Raw genomic sequence first — 17,910 nt, forward strand, 5'->3', positions numbered from 1 at the left:
ACTTCTAAAGAAACATCTCATTTTAAAACTTAAACTAATTGTGACTTCAAAAGTACAGCATGTATAAAAACTGTAGACGATAAACAAGAAATATCGGCTAGCACATTCTATATCTTTCATTTTAATATTAAGGTAATCTTGCAACACCCAGCTGAAAATCACTGATCTATGCATTCTTGGTCTATGAAAACCAGAAGGAGTACATATGGTGTGAGGCCTTCTTGTGCCAACCTTATAAAACTTAAGCTTCCTTGAAAATATCAGCTTATGTAGTGTATTTGCAAAGATTTTATTGATAATGGTAAATAATCATATCGGAAAGCATGGTGTATATAATAAAAATGTTTAATAAACACAAAACAAAAGAACATGAAAGTCAGATGTAACTTAAATTTGAATAGTTAATGCAATCAATATTTACAAAAGTAGATCATATCACATGAGTTGTAGCTCTGAGTGCACTTGTGTAGATTTACATTCAAACATTTACCCAGCAGCGATGAGCAGGCTTTCCCAAGGCTCTGGGTGGGTTGCACAGACAGCTGAGATCCACCGAGGAGGATCAGCAACCTGTAAAAGTCTCCCAAAACACATGCACCCGTTGGCAGAACAATGCATGCACATTTCTCAGTAATTACACTGCGACAGCACGCTACTGCAGCGCTCTTACACCGCGTACACAAAGGGTGGAGCGAGTTTACCTGCTGGCCACGTGATGTGGTCGTACTGGGAGCGGTGCGTGGTGTACACGTCATCACGCAGCCGTGACGCAGGGCGTTCCGCCTCCCTGAGTTGGAGTCTGCGCAATGCTGTGAGAACAAGGAGAGCCGACAAATGAAACCATATTCAACTCGTAACATGCAACTCAAAGGCATTGTGTTGAACGCCTTGGCTTCAATAAACATTGTCTGATACCATTTCATATTTTTACAGGGCTAACAATGAAAGCACTGACATTTTCACGCACATATTACTGTCTATGGGTCCACAGCTGCCCAGTCGTCTCGTTCCGACGAAAGCAAGTTCGGTTTCGGAAACGCGTCAGATTTCATTCCCGAAGAACACGTTCTCGAAGTCTCTCTGTTGGAAGTCCAAAGATCTGTCGTAATCAGAGTCCGACATTGAGAAAACGCTCTCATCAGATGGGACATTACTCTGCGTTGAGAAATCATGGCTTACATCACAAACATCTAATCGGTCAGCGTACACCAGGTCCATTAAATATTGCGTTGTGTTTCTTGGTGCCATGGCTGCAGATGGCACGGAACTTTGATTCCCCGTAACGTTAGCTGCACCGTCGACACGGTCCGGACTCAGCTGTGGTCTCTTGGCCGACCAAACGCGGACCTTTCGCCTCCCTTCTCCCATATTTGCGCGCAGAAAAGTCCTCCTCTTTGATTTTGACCACTTTTTCTTGTGATCAGGCGCGGCCTTGTTGTCCTTCTGGTAGTTTCCTTTCATTGTCTTCAATTCAAGACACATTACCAAAAAAAAGCAGTCTTTGGTTGCCCAAAAGTAAATGATTAAAAAACAATCAATCAGTGGTTAAACCAGAACAACAAAACAAGCTTTTGAGCTCCCACAACAGAGGCCAGCTCCAGCTACTTACTCCCCAACGGTGGAAACAGAAGCGTGGCTAAGGAACGTATGTCTCACGTACTTAAGGAGCTTGCGGAAGTGACGTTTTTCGCTTCCAGCGAATCAGCGTTCATCTCGTCTTATTCGGCGGTGTTGAGTGGCGCTCTGATCTGAACACTTAGTGCCCCGTTAGCACCTGTTGGTCCTTTTCAGCAAACCATATTCAAGTATAAAGAAAAACAATCGGGAACTTTATAAAAAATAAAAAAGGTATACAAGCAAGCCTTTTCACATGTTAATAGGCCTAGACTACTGAATATTTTGTGAGTCGCCACACTGAAAAGGACAATATCTGTTAGTCAATCACGAATAGTTTATTTACAGATCAAAATGCTTGGTTTGACATAAACATCAAACAATTTTGCATATTTCAGATGATATAAAACTCCAAAAGAGCATGAAATGACACTGATGGTCACAGCCTGATAGACTAAGGGCCGTTCACACAGAACACGGTTTTGTATTTCACAGCACTGCTTTTTCTTCGTTTTTCAGTCTGAGATGGTTGACCGATATCTCATAAAGTAGGCTAGCATTCTAAAGAAATGTCACAATATAAATTAAATATATTATAATTATTATTAAGTTCTGAAATTAAAAGTTGTTCCACTTAAAGAAAAGTGTCTCTAGATATTTTTTTTCGTATTCTCTGTGAAAACGCCCATTTAATTTAAACGCGTGAGACATCCTTGCACTGAGATCATTTGTTCTGTGTTCATTTACATTAGGTTAGTCTGATTAGGTCTGATTAGTTCGGCGACAGTCACTGTTTGGGGGGATTAAAAAATCCACTTTTTGTAGTGATCGAACTCCAACATCTCGAGCAATATCAACCCAAATATGTCTTTATCCTTCGATTTGTGCTATTTCCCAAACAAAAGCGGTGTATATTGCACACTGAAGCTCCACGTTGACGGCTCCAAAATGCCGGCGCTCCCAGGCCATGTTTACAGTTTAAACATCTGCTTGAACCTGTCTCTTGAAGCTCTCTGCTGCCATCTTTGTATCGGATGAGAGACTTACGAAAAATAAAATACATTTATTTGCGAAACAAAACTTTACTTGCGTCAGCCTTTTCTCCTGAAAACCACCCAAATGTGTGAGATGTTTGTTCTTTTGACCCTACATACAAAACTCGCTCATTAAGCAAAGTGACTTGTCTGTATCGAAGGGCGTATTTGCATTACTGCACCGCCATTTACACTACAGCAGTTTTAGTCCAACCGATGTAGGCCAACAGTTTCGGGACTCGAGTTAGTAAACATGACAAGTGACAATGTAAAAATGAAAGAGAGCACATCTGGTCCTATCTTAGTGAGTATATTGTGCTTTTTTGTCGATTCTAATTTTACGTTACGAGACAGACGTGCAACATGATCTCGACACAAGCTGCTCATTGAGTAGACACTGACGGGTTTGAGACAACGACAGCTGACACAAAGCGGGATGCTTTTCGCGTTCCTAGTGATGGAAATATGCTTATGGCTGAATTTATAGATAAACACATTTGTGGTGCTTTAGTTAACACGGGGCATTATTATAATAACGTACCCAGTTTTCCTCTATTACTGTACTGTTATAAAGTAAAATATCGACTAGAAAGTTCCTGGCGGATTAATTTGTAGTCATGTTTTTCTTTCAGACACATATAACGATTCAGAAAGGCCACTCACTGCCCCCTTACATCAATGCACGACGTGCTGCAGTCGTTTATTATTTGCACACTGAAGAGCCCCTTTATTTGCTCTGAGACTGTATTTAAATCTACCAGAAATGACTAATTAAAGCTGCATATGACACGACGTTTTAACAGGGCAGTTTTCCACGAGGGTGCGTACATCTACAGTGTGTTTTTCTTGAATATATATACAGCATTAATTTCATATTATACAATTTTTCATGCTGTAGGTTTCTCCATTCACAGATGTGGATTTGACTGTCGACCATCACTACTGCGAAACTACAGTTTTACGAAGAAACGATTTTGAAAGTCATTTAATTGTTTGCAAACAAGCACATCCTGAAAGGTAGAAAACGAATGCTTTCGTTAAGATTTAAGGCTGTAATAATAAAGCATATTTGTTTCAAATACTTCATACTACTGCCATACGATGTGAACAAACCAACAACGTGTTGTGTATATCTGCAAAAATGTGCAGGTTTCTATATCAATTCCACATTTTTTAAGGTTTACGTTATTATATACACTTCTAATAACAAATTCATGTTTAATCCCGGACTTTTTACATTGTGATTTCACAGCAGTCCAGTAGGTGGCGGCCTGCTCACTCGGACCGCCGTGAATCAACAGCAGAAGAAATGAAAGCAAACCCTCCATTTTCTCTTCTAGTGCCCTTCGCTTGTGCACTAGCGCCATGAGTAGCGCACTTGATGACTCAAAGACAACAGACGCAAGTATGGACCACGAGCTTTACACTGTACAGAGTCCCTCTGAGGACATCAAGGATGGCCCAGATCATGCAGAATTCATTTATAAAAGTGAGTAGCAATTCATTTTATGCATTTAAAGTACCAGTGTATTTAATTAACTGTCTTATTATAGCAGTTCAGCATTGAGCTGGCCACGTAAATTGGATGCATGCATTATACAAATCACGTGTCCTACCGTTATTAATATCTGCATTTGTGTTTATTTGTGTGTGTGTGTGTGTGTGTGTGTGTGTGTGTGTGTGTGCGCGCCTCAAGTGTCAAATGAAGAATTCGTTAGATTCGTGAAGTTGCGCGTGACCAACGACTCACTTTTCACTGGAAAGAGAAATTCTTCAACTCTGGCTTATAGGTAAACCAGTCACCACCAGCAGACAATTACACATGCATACACAAACATTCAAGTCTTTGCACCTATAAAGAAGCATACATTAGATGTTTATGCCATCAAGCTGCAGCAGTTAGTGTGTAAAGTCTGCATATCTTTGTGCCATAGGGCCATCTTGAAAGAGCTGGGTCTGCAAAGGGAAATTTCTGCCAGCCAGGCCAGGAGGAAATGGGAAAACCTTAAGATGAAGTATAAGGTATTTGATAAATAAAAAAAACTTTTTGGAGTTATGCATGGTTCTCTGTTTCTGACGTCAAAAATCCAGATATGATTACAAACCACCTACATTATGAAAAGTATGCACTGTGTAAAAAGGTAGAAACACAAGCAGCGTAGAGTTGGAAGTGTCCTCGAGCACTGCACATTTTGGATATTGCCCATATTTAGCACACCTCATTCAACTCATAAGTTCAGGACTCCATGAACCTTTCAGTCTTCCGATAGTGTCCTGTAAAGGTTTTAATATATAAATAATTAAATTTGATTAATTATTAGATATTACATATTTTAATATATTTCATAGTATATTACAGATACATTTATGCATTTGAATGATTTCATTATATACATAAACAATAGCACACACATACAGTATAGTAAATATATAAATAATTATTTTATAAGTATAATTCCATGTAATGTGTGTTATATACTTACAAATAACAGTAATTAAAATTTGAATATTAAACACCAGAATGTCATTAAATATGTATGTAATGTTTCTGTGAAAATATATATATAATTTTAGCATTAAAATGCATTTCATATTTTCATGAATGTATTATATGCATAACATTTTTTAAATTAAACAAAATTAACTAAATGGCATTTTTATATTGTACATCAGAAAGTAATAAACTTTATATATAATTAATAAAAATATATAGTAAAATGTATATAACTTATTTAAAAAGTATGGTGCATGAATGTATTATATAATTACACATTACATTAATTAAAGTTACACAAATTAACTAAGTGTGAGATTGGACCACAAAACCAGTCATAAGGGTCATATGATGGTTTATACATCACTTGAAAACTGAATAAATAAGCTTTCCATTGATGTATGGTTTGTTAGGACAGGACAATATTTGGCCGAGATACTATTCGAAAATCTGGAATCTGAGGGTGCAAAAAAATCTAAATATCGAGAAAATTGCCTTTAAAGTTGTCCAAAGGAAGTCCTTAGCAATGCATATTACTAATAAAAAAATAACTTTTGATATATTTACGGTAGGAAATTTACAAAATAGCTTCCTAATGATTTTTGGCATAAAGAAAAATCAATCATTTTGACCCATACAATGCATTGTTGGCTATGGCTACAAATATACCCGTGCTACTTATGACAGGTTTTGTAGTCCAGGGTCACAAATGTCATTTATTTTAATAAACATAAACATCTGAACTTCATTAAATGCCATTACATATCGATATTATAATTATTTACACATAATTATGAACATCATACTGTGTTATTACACTCTACAACCCTAATCTGCATGATTGTGCACTCTGCTTGCTCACTACTTAAACTGTTTGTATCTGTGTACCTTGTGTGTATCAGGAAATGAAGAATCCCCCACCTGGCGTCTCGGTGAACCCCACTAACTGGCCGTGGTTCTCCCTCATGGACGACGCCATGGAGGGTAGACTCGCGGGAAGTGAAGTCACTCTAGACACTTCTACTGTGGGCGACGACAGCGAGTATCGCCCGAACAACACCACGCGCAGGAGGAGCAAGAGATCGCGCGAGCCGGACAGAAGCGAGCTCGAGCTGTTCGTCGAAGAGGATGATATGATGTCTGAAGAGATGGGGCGAGACAGGGTAGAGCTGGACAGAGACAGGGACGAGATGGAGCACGAGAGGGCCATCCTAGAGAGTGACAAAGCCGCTATTGAATACGAGAGGATGGTCCTGGAGCGGGAAAAGATGGTTTTAGATCGAGAAAGAGCGGGAGTGGAACGAGAACTCGCAGCATTGGACCGAGACAGGGCCTCTCTGGAGAGAGAAAAGGCCGCTGTGGAGAGAGACAGGGCCTCTGTGGAGTATATCCGAGCTCAGCTGGAAAAGGAAAGAGCGATTCTCGACAGAGAAAGGGCAAAGCTTGAACGAGAGCACGCCATTCTAGAGCAGCAGCATGGGACGGAAAAAGGGGAGCAGACGGCTAATCTGAACGATAATACAGAAGGAACTAATACCTCAATTCCCTTAGTGATGGAACCGGCTTCCTTAGAGAGGAGGCAGAAATTCCTCAACCTGTTTGAAAAGCTCATTGAGAACTTCTAAAATGGAACTAAATGTTCTGAATGGGACCCATTATGTATATGTCATTATTTTTGTACACCTTCTGTTTGAAGTAAAACTGTTTTCTGTTGCCAGAAGTGGATTGTGCTGTGTTACAGTGATTGGTTTTGTAAAGTTAATAGCTATGCTTGTTTAAGAGAGCGATAAGTGTTGCTTTCATGCCTTTGAAGCTAACAATGAAAACGTTAAGCCACCTCTGTTTTGGAGAGGTCATCAGAAAACTTTATTCAGGTGTGATTATTTCCATACAAAACACACAATGCTGAGCTAATATTTACCCCCCATTCCCCCTAGTCATTCTCAAACCCCTCAGCCAATACAACAGTTCTGAAATGTTCATTTGGAAGGCCATTGGTCATAACAACAGCTTGAATTGTGATATACCAAAATATTGCAGTTCTTGTTAAAAAAAAAAAAAAAAACAGCTTATATATATTTATATTACAGTACAGACTTTACAACAAATTCATTGTTAGAATGCTTCTTTTATTGCATTAGTCAAATTTACCTTTCAAAAAATTCATTGAGCGCCAGCTTCAATTAGTTTATGCTAATTATGATAAACATTTGTTAAATTCTATATGAATATTAACAATATTTCATTTACAAAACAAACCTATTTAAACAATTTGGACTGGCAATTGCAGCTAACCCCAGACAGGCAACCAGTACAGCACACAAAAGAGTGTTTTTGTGCGTTTTTGTTCATATTTGCACTTGTAAATTAATGACATCTTGTTTTCCTCAAAGATTCATTAGTATTTGATAAATAAAAAAACTTTTCGGAGTTATGCATGGTTCTCTATGCTTCTCTAAAAGAGATTGTTTATGAGGCTAGACACATGTGTTTTTGAGACGTCATAAATCCAGATATGATTACAAACCACCTACATTATGAAAAGTATGCACTGTGTAAAAAGGTAGAAACACAAGCAGCGTAGAGTTGGAAGTGTCCACCAGAACTCCTGTGAGAGTGTGAGTTTATGTATTTATGCCAAGCTCCTTTAAAGACAGCCATTCATATCCAAGTGTTTGCTTGAGCCCAAAGTTTAAAAAAAAAAAGAGAGAGAGAGGTACTCACAGAGGAGTTTGTGCATACGTGTGAGTTTTGTACGCGTGCATTTGAGTGTGCGTTTTCTCAGCTTAAATAAGGGCACCAACGGGGATACGTGGCAAACATATGTAGGCCTGTGGGGTTCTGCTGAGGTTGATGGGATTACCGTCCAGGCGAATGTCCTCAAGAGCATTGCGGATGTAATTCAAGTCATGTGGATTGCAGAAGGTGTCCTCATGCATCATTTGGATATTGTTATTCTGAATGATAAAACGGAGAATGTTTTCAATGTAGCATCCAGCAAAGATGTCAATGTTCATTAAAGAGCACTCTGCAGATCACCAGGAAGACTTCTTAAAAGTAAACTAGCTCTTTAAATTAAAATCTAAACAAATGTCAGTTTCAGTTAGTTGGCAAGTGCCATACATGTCCACAAGGTGGCACTAGTGAGGTGGGAGTACAGGTACCTGTAGGTGCAGAGAGCGCAGACTGTCAGGCAAAGGAACCGGGATGTGGTCTATGTTGTTGTCTGTCAAGTAAAGGTAAAGTAGCCTTGGCATGTCCTGGAAACAGAAAACATGAGCTGATGACAATCCCGTCAAACAAAATTGTCTAAGGTACATTCAACACATCTAGTAATAGCAGCAATTCCCATAGAAAGTGGACGTTTTTCTGCTGTCTGGTTTTTCTCTAACTTAAATGAACTGTAAGTTGTTCCCTCAGGTCTGTTTGCACAACAGTAGGCTATCACAGGATCAAGGAACACTATGCAAGGAAAGCTTAGAAAAGAATGGGCTAAAAGTGGGATAATGCTTTGTCATTAAACTCCACGTTATTATTTATTACATTTATTTTTTTTACCTTGAAAGCTTCTCTCTGAATGCCAGTGCTGCCCAGCTGGTTGAGAGAGGCATCAATAAGGGTCATAAAGGGTGGCAGAGCAGGAAGTTGTCTAATACCATTCTCTCGTAATACCAACTCCTCCAGAGCAGGAAGGCCAAAGAAAGCATCATCATCAATCCTGGATATGCCATTGCTAGTCAGATCGATCCTCTTTAATTTATCTTTATGACAAAGAAGACAAAAAAGACCATTCAGTAAAGTTCATGAAAACATCAAATTCATATTTTACCATCGAGCTAATGCTATCAAATGTTGCTTAAGCTAACAGATCTGGTTATGAAATGTTATTAGACAAACTGCTGAACTCTTGGCTTCAAGTAAACAGTAATTGCCATTTGCAACCCATTTTACTTCTGTAATCTGATGTATTTTTATGAAACCAGATATTCAGCTAGAAAAAATGTAGGGCAGAGCTTGATCTGATACATTTTTGTCAATTTCGTATTGACATGTGACATGATTAAAACATTGACTGTCCCTTTGATGAAACACATACTCAGGTTGGCGAAGTCAGACTTGCCGATCCTAGCAATTTTGTTGTAGCGGGCATAGAAATGAGTGGTTTCTTTGGAGAGGGGAGGAACATGGTCCAGCTTCAGGTCATCACAGTACACAGATCCGACCAGGCAGGTGCAGAGCATACAGGTACCCATACCTTACCACCAAATTAACAGGTGGCATTCAGAAGACAAACACAAATACATATTAAAACACAGAAACTGTACTGATGCATATGCCAGGGGCCACCTGTTTGGAGACATGAGGCAAATAGTTTTTGCACTTTTGTATCATATCGTTAAGAGACTAAAAAAGTCACACGAACATGTGCTGTATCCAATCCTGCTCCTGGAGGGCCACTTTAGTGCAGACAATAGGCGCTTTCGCACCTCGTAGTTCTAGGAACTAGCTAGCAGGGTGTTTCCTAGAGAATCAATTTCTCCCTCGGGCCGTTTTCCTGGTTGCATTTGCACCGGCACCGGGAACTCTGAAGCGGCCGACAGCGACGTCTTTATTCATGGCATTTACAAATGTCAACAACCGGAGAATGGACAATGTCGTGATCAGAGTTGTTTTTGTTGTGTGTCGTGGGTTTCGTGATTACAGAAATAAAATGTAAACGCAGAATTTACGCGATTGAAAGAGCATGAAAATCTGACTGTTTGGTTCGATTTAATCAAGTTCATTTCCCCCTTTGGTGCAAATGTTTTGGGCAGGTGTGAATACAACAATTACACTCAGGTGTGCACCAAACAACCATACCGTGACCCAGCTAAAGAGGTTCCAAACAAATTCTGGTATGGTTGAATGGATGAACCAATGAATGGATGACCTTAAGGACACGTGTGGTTTTGTTTACAGTTTCTGGCTAACTTGCAAAAAGGGCAGTGTGAAAGCGAAACCGCACCAAAAAAAAAATCAACATTGCATTTGGTCCAGACCAAAGCAAGTGAACTAGCGGACTTTCCTGGTGTGAATACACCCTACATCTCCTATGACAACTTGCAGAGTTACATATCATCGAGGCTGAGAAAAGAACACAATGCTGCAGACAACAGGTAAATGCTGTTATTGCTGTTTTCCTTGTTCATGGAGTAAATATTTTTACACTGCTTTTTAAAAATGCTGGGTAGCTGGTGTTTCGTGTGCATTTGGCCAATCATCGTACATGTATGTCACCCGTAGTTCCTATAGAACTGTTTTAGACCCTACTCTAAAGTAGCAGCTAATTTAGTTCCCCCAAACGGAGTTCTTACAACTAAATACGTTCCTATTGGTAGAACTATGAAAAAGTTCCTCTGGTGTGAAAGCCCCTTTTAGCGCCATTACCCAAATAAACACACCTGAACTAATCAAGGTCCTCAAGAGGACTAAAAAACTTCAGGCAGGTGTGTTGGAGCTTTTCAGGATAGTGGCCTTCCAGGAGCAGGATTGGACACCTCTGCACAATATTGCAGAACAGAACTTCATAGTGATATGTAGGTATCTCTGGTAGCAACAGAACTTACTTAGATAAACTGAACAGGTCTTAGAACTACTGAGGATACATATTATGAAATAATTTAAATTGCCTTCAGAATGATTAAATACAAGTGAAATACTGACCTGTTGTATCTGTGTCAATATCTTTGTCAATATCAGGTACCCCTGACCCTATATCACCCCCAGTCCCCTCCAAGGGAGTGGTCGGGGTAGTTAGGAGTATCTCCTCCTCTTGTTAAACACAACAACATGAAGGTGTTAGGAGACAGATTAGCACATGGACAATGGAACAGGACAGACAGTGAGTAATACTGACACTGAGAAGTTATAATGATTATTATTGTTATAATGCACACCAAAGCAAATGAACACACATTTAACCAAGGTTAGACAGTTAAATGAAGTATATGGGTGTCACAGAGGGAATAATATCAGGGGATTGGTAGAAAATGCTTAGAGCCTAGAATTGATGGGTGCAACAATAAGTTCAATAGTGAACTAACCCTAACCCTAACTCTTGCTAAGCTTGTCTAAACTATTCTTCTAAAAATGATTCTAGTAAGTTATAACCAACACTACAAGATTTCATAGAAGTGCATAGTATTGATATCATGTTACTGACCTTCATCTAAATCAGGAGTTAATATTTCAGTGGTGACGACTGGGGCCTCAGTCACCCCAGACTCCTCTGGGATCCCAGACTCTCCTGACTCCAAAGTGACCTCAGGCTGTTTAGACTCTTCGGGGACCCCAGACCCTCCAAACACATCAAAGGGTCCAGGCTTTTCAGGGACCTCAGGCAGCACAGAGATCTCAGGCTCTCCAGACACCTCAGGTAGCCCAGAGATCACAGGCTCTCCAGACGCCTCAGGCAGCCCAGAGATCACAGGCTCTCCAGACGTCTCAGGCACCCCAGAGGTCCCGGACTCTCTGAAATACTCTGGCACCTCAGAGAGCCCAGACTCTCCTGAAAGCTCTGGAACCTCAGATACTCCTGACACCTCAGGTACTCCAGAGACCCCAGGTTCTTCTGATGCCTCAGGTACCCCAGAGGCCCCAGACTCTCCTGACAGCTCAGGTACTCCAGAGACCCCAGGCTCTCCTGATACCTCAAGTACCCCAGAAGCCACAGGCTCTCCTGACACCTCAGGTAACCCAGAAGCTCCAGACACCCAAGAGATTCCAGACTCCCCAAAATCCCCAGAGGCCTCGTGTGGAATGGTTTCAAGTGTCAAGTGGAGCTCCTCCTCTTGTGAGAGACAAGGTGGGGTGGCAAGAAAGAAATTAGCCTCTTGCCAGTCAAACATAGTTTTGGCCCAACTTTTTTCCATGCTGAAGATGATGAACTGGTTGTTGTTGTCTCATCGTTTTACTGAATACATTTCTTCATACCCGCAGCTTAACTTCTGGCTATAAAACCTCAGTGCATAACTCAGTTTACAACAAAATTTAATACAATAAAGTGTGTAAAGATGTGCAACATTAAGTATAATAATACCAGACATTCCCAAATTAATGCTCTTAACTAAAACACTCCTTTAAAATGAAAATATTTTAAATGTGGATGCTGCTACAAATGTAATTTAGGAAATGACAACCAACTAGACTGAAAACTTTGGCAAAATTAGATGCTTTGAGCTACCACCAATGATGTTATTGTGCATCCAGGCAAAAAATGCCACTTAAGTGAAAAAATCTGACAAGCACGAGAATGACTAGTGTTGAACAACTATAGATTATGAGTGTATTTCAGTACAGTAAAAAATGCCAGTGTCTGCCTCTCATTCCATAGGGTTGTGCCAGTGGAAAATTCAGCTGAGAACATTTCATATTCAACAACATCTGGTCTGTCCATCATACAGATGATATGTCCAAGAAAAGTATTTGTTACATTAAAAAAAGTATGATACATCAGTCTGACACACTGATCTTTGCTGCACCAGTATGCTTCTGTCCACAAGCAGTTTTTTAAACAAAGTACAAGAACAAAAACTTGGCTTTGTATCATAAATAGGCAATTTACTGAAAATGGCAGTTCTTTCACTTAACTGAGAAGGGACGAATATTAGTATGCACAGCCTAACACTGATCTGAAATCAAAGAGGATGAGTAAATACAGGCCCACATTCCCTCAGTGACCGACCCTGAAGCATAGCAGCTGGGTTAAAACCAGTTTTTAAATGGAAATCATAAACCAAAGACTGACATAGCTGGATACTATTATCCCCAGGAACATTTGGATCAGCAGAGCAAATGAAAAGTTGTCAAACACCCTGAAGCAAAACTGCAGAAATACATTCCTGCATGACAATTAGAACTGAGTCTAATGCTTGAACATTAGCCATCTCAACAGACTGGAGGAAACTAATGAATATGCAGAGAGAGGAATCAGCAATCGTGGTCCAGATATTAATAAGGCTTGATTCGAAACACCTAGATGAGACATAAATTGGAAAACAGTACTTTTACTTGCTTGTTTGAAAGCAAAGAGTTCATGTACTAATGCAATACTCATTTATGGAAAGTAAAGCTGCAAAAAATGGGGTCATCCCGAAATTCTTGAATGACTCTCTCACCTGTGGTTCATCAATTCCATCGTAATAGTCATAGACATCATCGCTATCCACATTCAGGTCTAAATCCACATTGTTGTTGTCGTAGTTATCTAGTTCTGCTTGTCGGACGTATCTGCGGGGAGAGGCTGCCACCACACACAGGACCAGGAGTCCCCACATCAACCTCAGCGTTACCATCTTCCTGCTAGACATAGAATCAGATGGATTAATGTCTGGTGAGATCTTAAAATGTTCATGTAGAAGAGCTGCAACAGAGTTAGTAAACAGAGGACATGAATGGCTGGTTGGATATAGCAGCATAATCAGACCACAATATATCAAATGACATAACCTTATAAAAAGTATTATATTTGTGATAATTTAAAGAAATATATATCACACCCTCAGGAGATTAATTTACATGTTGTGACAAGAGGCATATGTGTCTTAAAAATCAAGGATTTGGCTCACCAAGTACTATTTATACACATCCATTAAAAAAAGTTGCATCTTTTTTGAGTATATACATACACATTTATTTTGGGGTACATAAAAATCACAGCAAAGATAAATTAAAAAGCTAAATTCCAATCAATAGTCTATTGTTACCTTCCTTGCATTTACAGTGTCTGCATGGTTCTGTGGGCATAAGCATAAAGATGTTTTTGCGGGACACAAATTTTTAAGGTTGGGTAACTCAGTGTTCATTACCAGGGTTTAGACAGCCAGTGATACTGAAATATAAACCTCGAAAGTCTTTAACTCACTTGCAAGAGCCAAGAAGTCACCACCTAACCTAGCAGCCATCTTGAATGCACTCAATGACTGCTTTGTGCTTTAAAGTTGAAAGGTCACATGTGAGATGCCGGACATCATAAAAGGTTTCTTTTTAAACATAATGATGACATATAAAGTAGTTTTTTGTGTAAATATAGCACGTTATGGAAATGTTCTTTATGTATTTAAAAAAAAAGTTCTATATGGTTCCATGAAGAACCTTTAACATCCATGGAACATTTTCATTGCACAAAAGGTTCATTTAGATCATTAAATATTCTTTACAATAAGAAAAAAAATGGTTTGTATAGAAACTGTTCACTAAAAGGTTCCACCCCCCCCCCCCCCCCCCCCCCTTTTAAACATAATGATGACATATAAAGTAGTTTTTTGTGTAAATATAGCACGTTATGGAAATGTTCTTTATGTATTTAAAAAAAAAGTTCTATATGGTTCCATGAAGAACCTTTAACATCCATGGAACATTTTCATTGCACAAAAGGTTCATTTAGATCATTAAATATTCTTTACAATAAGAAAAAAAATGGTTTGTAAAGAAACTTTTCTCTAAAAGGTTCCCCCCCCCCCCCCCCTTATTTTTTAAGAGTAGTGGGTAAATTAACTATCACAAATCCATACATATTGAAGGAAAGTAATACATCATATTCACATTGTCATTAGCTGACCCAGAGGAAATCTGCAGATATTTTTCCATTTTCTATGCTGATTTTGGTGGGAAATTCTGCTGACTGGATAAAAGTCTGGGATTAGATTCCACATGGCCCTAATCACAAGTTCTTAATAACTAACAATGTCCATATTTCTTTCTCATATTTTGTTGTCAAACCCATAATGTTGTTTTTATTTTATTTTTTCAACAGTTATTCTTCATTAGAATTTGAGCTAATTTGAGTTATATGAATGATAAGAGGCTCACAGGAAAGCAATGACCAGCTGGAGTGGAGGAAGAGCAGGGCGTACTTGATGGGCAGACCATGGTCCTCGGGGTGAGATGGAGAGAAAAAGAGAGGGAGAACTCTGACAGAGCCCCTTTATGAGTGTCTGACTCTACACTCAAGTTCGAAATTCCACCGAGGTTTGTGGACAGCATAGCAAAGAGTTACGATCTCCCTCTATCTCGCTCTCTTTCATACACACACATATCCACGTAACTCTCCATGAAAGGCTATTTTGGGGCACAGCTGCACTCTAGAAACTGCTGCGTTTTTAGCAGTTCCCTGTGGGTTTCTGACAGCCAATCAACACATGCCATGCCATCACATCACATCATGAATAGAGATTATATAGTGGTCATATTGATTAGAGTCGCAAACTAGTTCAGTCTGTATCTATGAAAGAAAAATTGTCTCACAGTAAAGCTTCAGTGTACCAGTGCCTGACAGCTTCAGCTGGGAAATGCTGAAAGAGGGACTATACTGCTCACAGAGCTTGGCTTTTACGCACTCTCAACAGTGTTTGCAGTGCATAGACCCCGTGTGAGTATGTGTGTGTGAGAACTAACTATCCCAATGTTGTTTTTGGCTCTACCCGACAGCATTCCACATACTCATTGATTTTACAATTTCTTCTTCTCTAGTGGTTCTGCCAATATTGCCAAATTTATGACTTATTTACTTCCAATGATGCATAAATATATACATGCACTGTAGCTTAATTAGACATATATTACATTCCATCTGTTTGGCGATTACCGTTATAACTAATCTGAAAACTTGGATGTTTCTATAATATGGCCCTTGACCTGAAAACATTTCCAATGACCAACCATCTCTTGTCTGTAACAGTACTTACAGCTCTCCTATCACATTTTCAGTGAATAGTCATATTTTTTATTGATAAAGCTTAAAAAAATCAACTTAAAAGCTTTAACATATCAGTCACACAAAACAAACCCCACAAACCAAGGAATAGTAAACTGGCCAGTAAAGAACACATATAAATTGTCATCATTACTACACTGATCACCTGTTAACCCACTTAAAACTGTTGTAAATAACCTGAGTTTCAACAATACTGTCATTATTGTAAGAAAATTCATGAAGATGATGGAGAATGGAAGTATTATATCATCAAACCAGAAATCCACAAACAAAAACGGAAGAAGAAGAAAAAAGACAGCCTCAGTAAAGTCAGTCATGTGTATTTTATGAACTACAAGATTCATAAAGACCATGGTGTGCAATCAGTCATATACAAGACAAAACTGTAAAAAATGAAAGCCTCAGTACAGCCAGTGAATTTCATTTTAGCTTTTTTAGCTTAGCCTCTGTGGCCAAGTACTACTGATGCTAAGAAGCAGAAGGGACCCCAAGAAGCCCTTAGGTCCAGTCCCTGCTCTAAAGCACAGCAGCAGCATTTAGAAGAACATACAGAAGAACCCTTACCTCTTTCTCCTCCTTTCCCAAATGGTCCTGTTCTTCAGCTCGGACAGGCAGAGGGTTGGTGGGCCTGGCCAATGGCAATGGGTCACTCACGGTAAGTGTGTATCTGTGTGTGGATGCTTCTGAGTGTGTGACATGTACGTGTGCACACACTCCCAGACCAGTGTGCCCTACCTGTCTGTATGTGTGAAGGTAAGAAGTGAGACTGAGAAAAGGGAGAAATCAAGTTTTGGTCGCATCTAAAGCAGCGCCCACCCCATACCACACTGCATCACACACACACACACACACACACACACACTGAACGGACACACAGTTTGCACGCTGACAGACCCCCAACTGCAAAAATCCTTTAATCCCTTACAACCATCTTTCTTTTTTGTTTCCTGAAGAGACACATAAGTTATTCAGTTCTAAGTATGAGATATTTGTCTTCCTTTTCCTGAGGTGAGCATGAGGGATACTCTGCTTTCATGTAGGGATCTGCCGGGCCCCGTTGCACAATGGGCCCTCTGTGAGGCTGCTCTGTTAATGCAACGTTGAGAGGTAGAAAAGGCCTCCATTCTGCTCGACGCCAGGATTTGGTGCTAAAACTCTACAACTCTGCTCAGTACCTCTGTGCAGAAAACCTGCTAACCTATCAGGAAGTGCAGTACAAGTGCCTACTTCATGTTCGGTGGGATGTTTTTACAGGCCTCATTCTATTTTTCCATACTAATTCTCTTTCTCTGCGACTCAGTAATCATATTTCTGCTGAGTCACATAAAATAAAAGTCCAGCATTAGTCTGTTAAGGACTGGGACTGTCAAGCAATTCAGATTTTAAAATAACATCTGACACATATTGCATTTTGTTTCAGTCTCACTGACATGTCCCTGGCAGTTTTACTGACCACTAATCTCACTTTGTTTGATTATATGTGACATTTATGGGTGTGCAAACATATCTCTTTTATGTGCTACTATCAGCCATCTTTCATTAAATGTAATATGCAGCTATATATTTAATTACTAATAAATTATTTACACCGTGTTTTATATAGTTGAGCTTTAAAGGGGTCATATGATGCTGCTAAAAAGAACATTATTTTGTGTATTTGGTGTAATGAAATTTGTTTATGCGGTTTAAAGTAAAAAAAACACATTATTTTCCACATACTGTACATGATTGTTTCTCCTCTATGCCCCGCCTTTCTGAAACGCGTAGATTTTTACAAAGCTCATCGGTCTGAAAAGCGAGGTGTGCTGTGATTGGCCAGTTATCCAGTGCGTTGTGATTGGCCGAATACCTCAAGCATGTGACGGAAATGTTACGCCCCTACCATACTGTGATGCCCTGTCCGGCCGGAGCGACGATTCAAAAACATTAAAACCCATTGTAAACGAGGCATTTGTTGCATTCAGTGGGGACATAGTTACAGATTATAATGACTTATACTGTCTTTTTACGCGTTG

General features: G+C 39.5%; 2 protein-coding genes and 1 long non-coding RNA gene across 4 annotated transcripts; 1 reads left to right on the plus strand and 2 right to left on the minus strand.

Annotated features, from left to right (window-relative positions):
• Positions 1-357: 357 nt before the first annotated feature.
• LOC107565636 (uncharacterized) lies at positions 358-1,658 on the minus strand. Its single transcript, XR_001606399.1, has 2 exons — positions 968-1,658; positions 358-809 (listed from the first exon to the last, which is right to left on the minus strand). It is a non-coding gene; the product is annotated as an uncharacterized lncRNA (long non-coding RNA).
• Positions 1,659-2,908: 1,250 nt separating this feature from the next.
• LOC107565638 (uncharacterized) lies at positions 2,909-6,862 on the plus strand. Of its 2 annotated transcripts, none has more exons than XM_016250900.1 (5): positions 2,909-2,952; positions 3,901-4,137; positions 4,345-4,438; positions 4,583-4,670; positions 6,045-6,862. In XM_016250900.1, the coding sequence occupies exons 2-5, from the start codon at positions 4,014-4,016 to the stop codon at positions 6,765-6,767; spliced, it is 1,029 nt and encodes a 342-aa protein (XP_016106386.1). In that variant the 5' UTR covers positions 2,909-2,952; positions 3,901-4,013; the 3' UTR covers positions 6,768-6,862. The 2 variants fall into 2 exon arrangements, with proteins under 2 accessions (XP_016106386.1, XP_016106385.1); XM_016250899.1 differs by lacking the exon at positions 2,909-2,952 and adding an exon at positions 3,590-3,665.
• A 77-nt stretch (positions 6,863-6,939) lies between these two features.
• On the minus strand, positions 6,940-14,087 carry LOC107565627 (epiphycan-like). The gene is made up of 8 exons (XM_016250891.1): positions 14,045-14,087; positions 13,299-13,482; positions 11,345-11,969; positions 10,846-10,953; positions 9,239-9,397; positions 8,701-8,903; positions 8,307-8,402; positions 6,940-8,099 (listed from the first exon to the last, which is right to left on the minus strand). The coding sequence occupies exons 2-8, from the start codon at positions 13,473-13,475 to the stop codon at positions 7,929-7,931; spliced, it is 1,539 nt and encodes a 512-aa protein (XP_016106377.1). The 5' UTR covers positions 13,476-13,482; positions 14,045-14,087; the 3' UTR covers positions 6,940-7,928.
• Positions 14,088-17,910: the final 3,823 nt, after the last annotated feature.

This window comes from Sinocyclocheilus grahami, unplaced genomic scaffold (assembly GCF_001515645.1).
Source record: "Sinocyclocheilus grahami isolate Dianchi unplaced genomic scaffold, SAMN03320097.WGS_v1.1 scaffold1013.1, whole genome shotgun sequence".
In the NCBI taxonomy this organism is placed as follows: domain Eukaryota; kingdom Metazoa; phylum Chordata; class Actinopteri; order Cypriniformes; family Cyprinidae; genus Sinocyclocheilus; species Sinocyclocheilus grahami.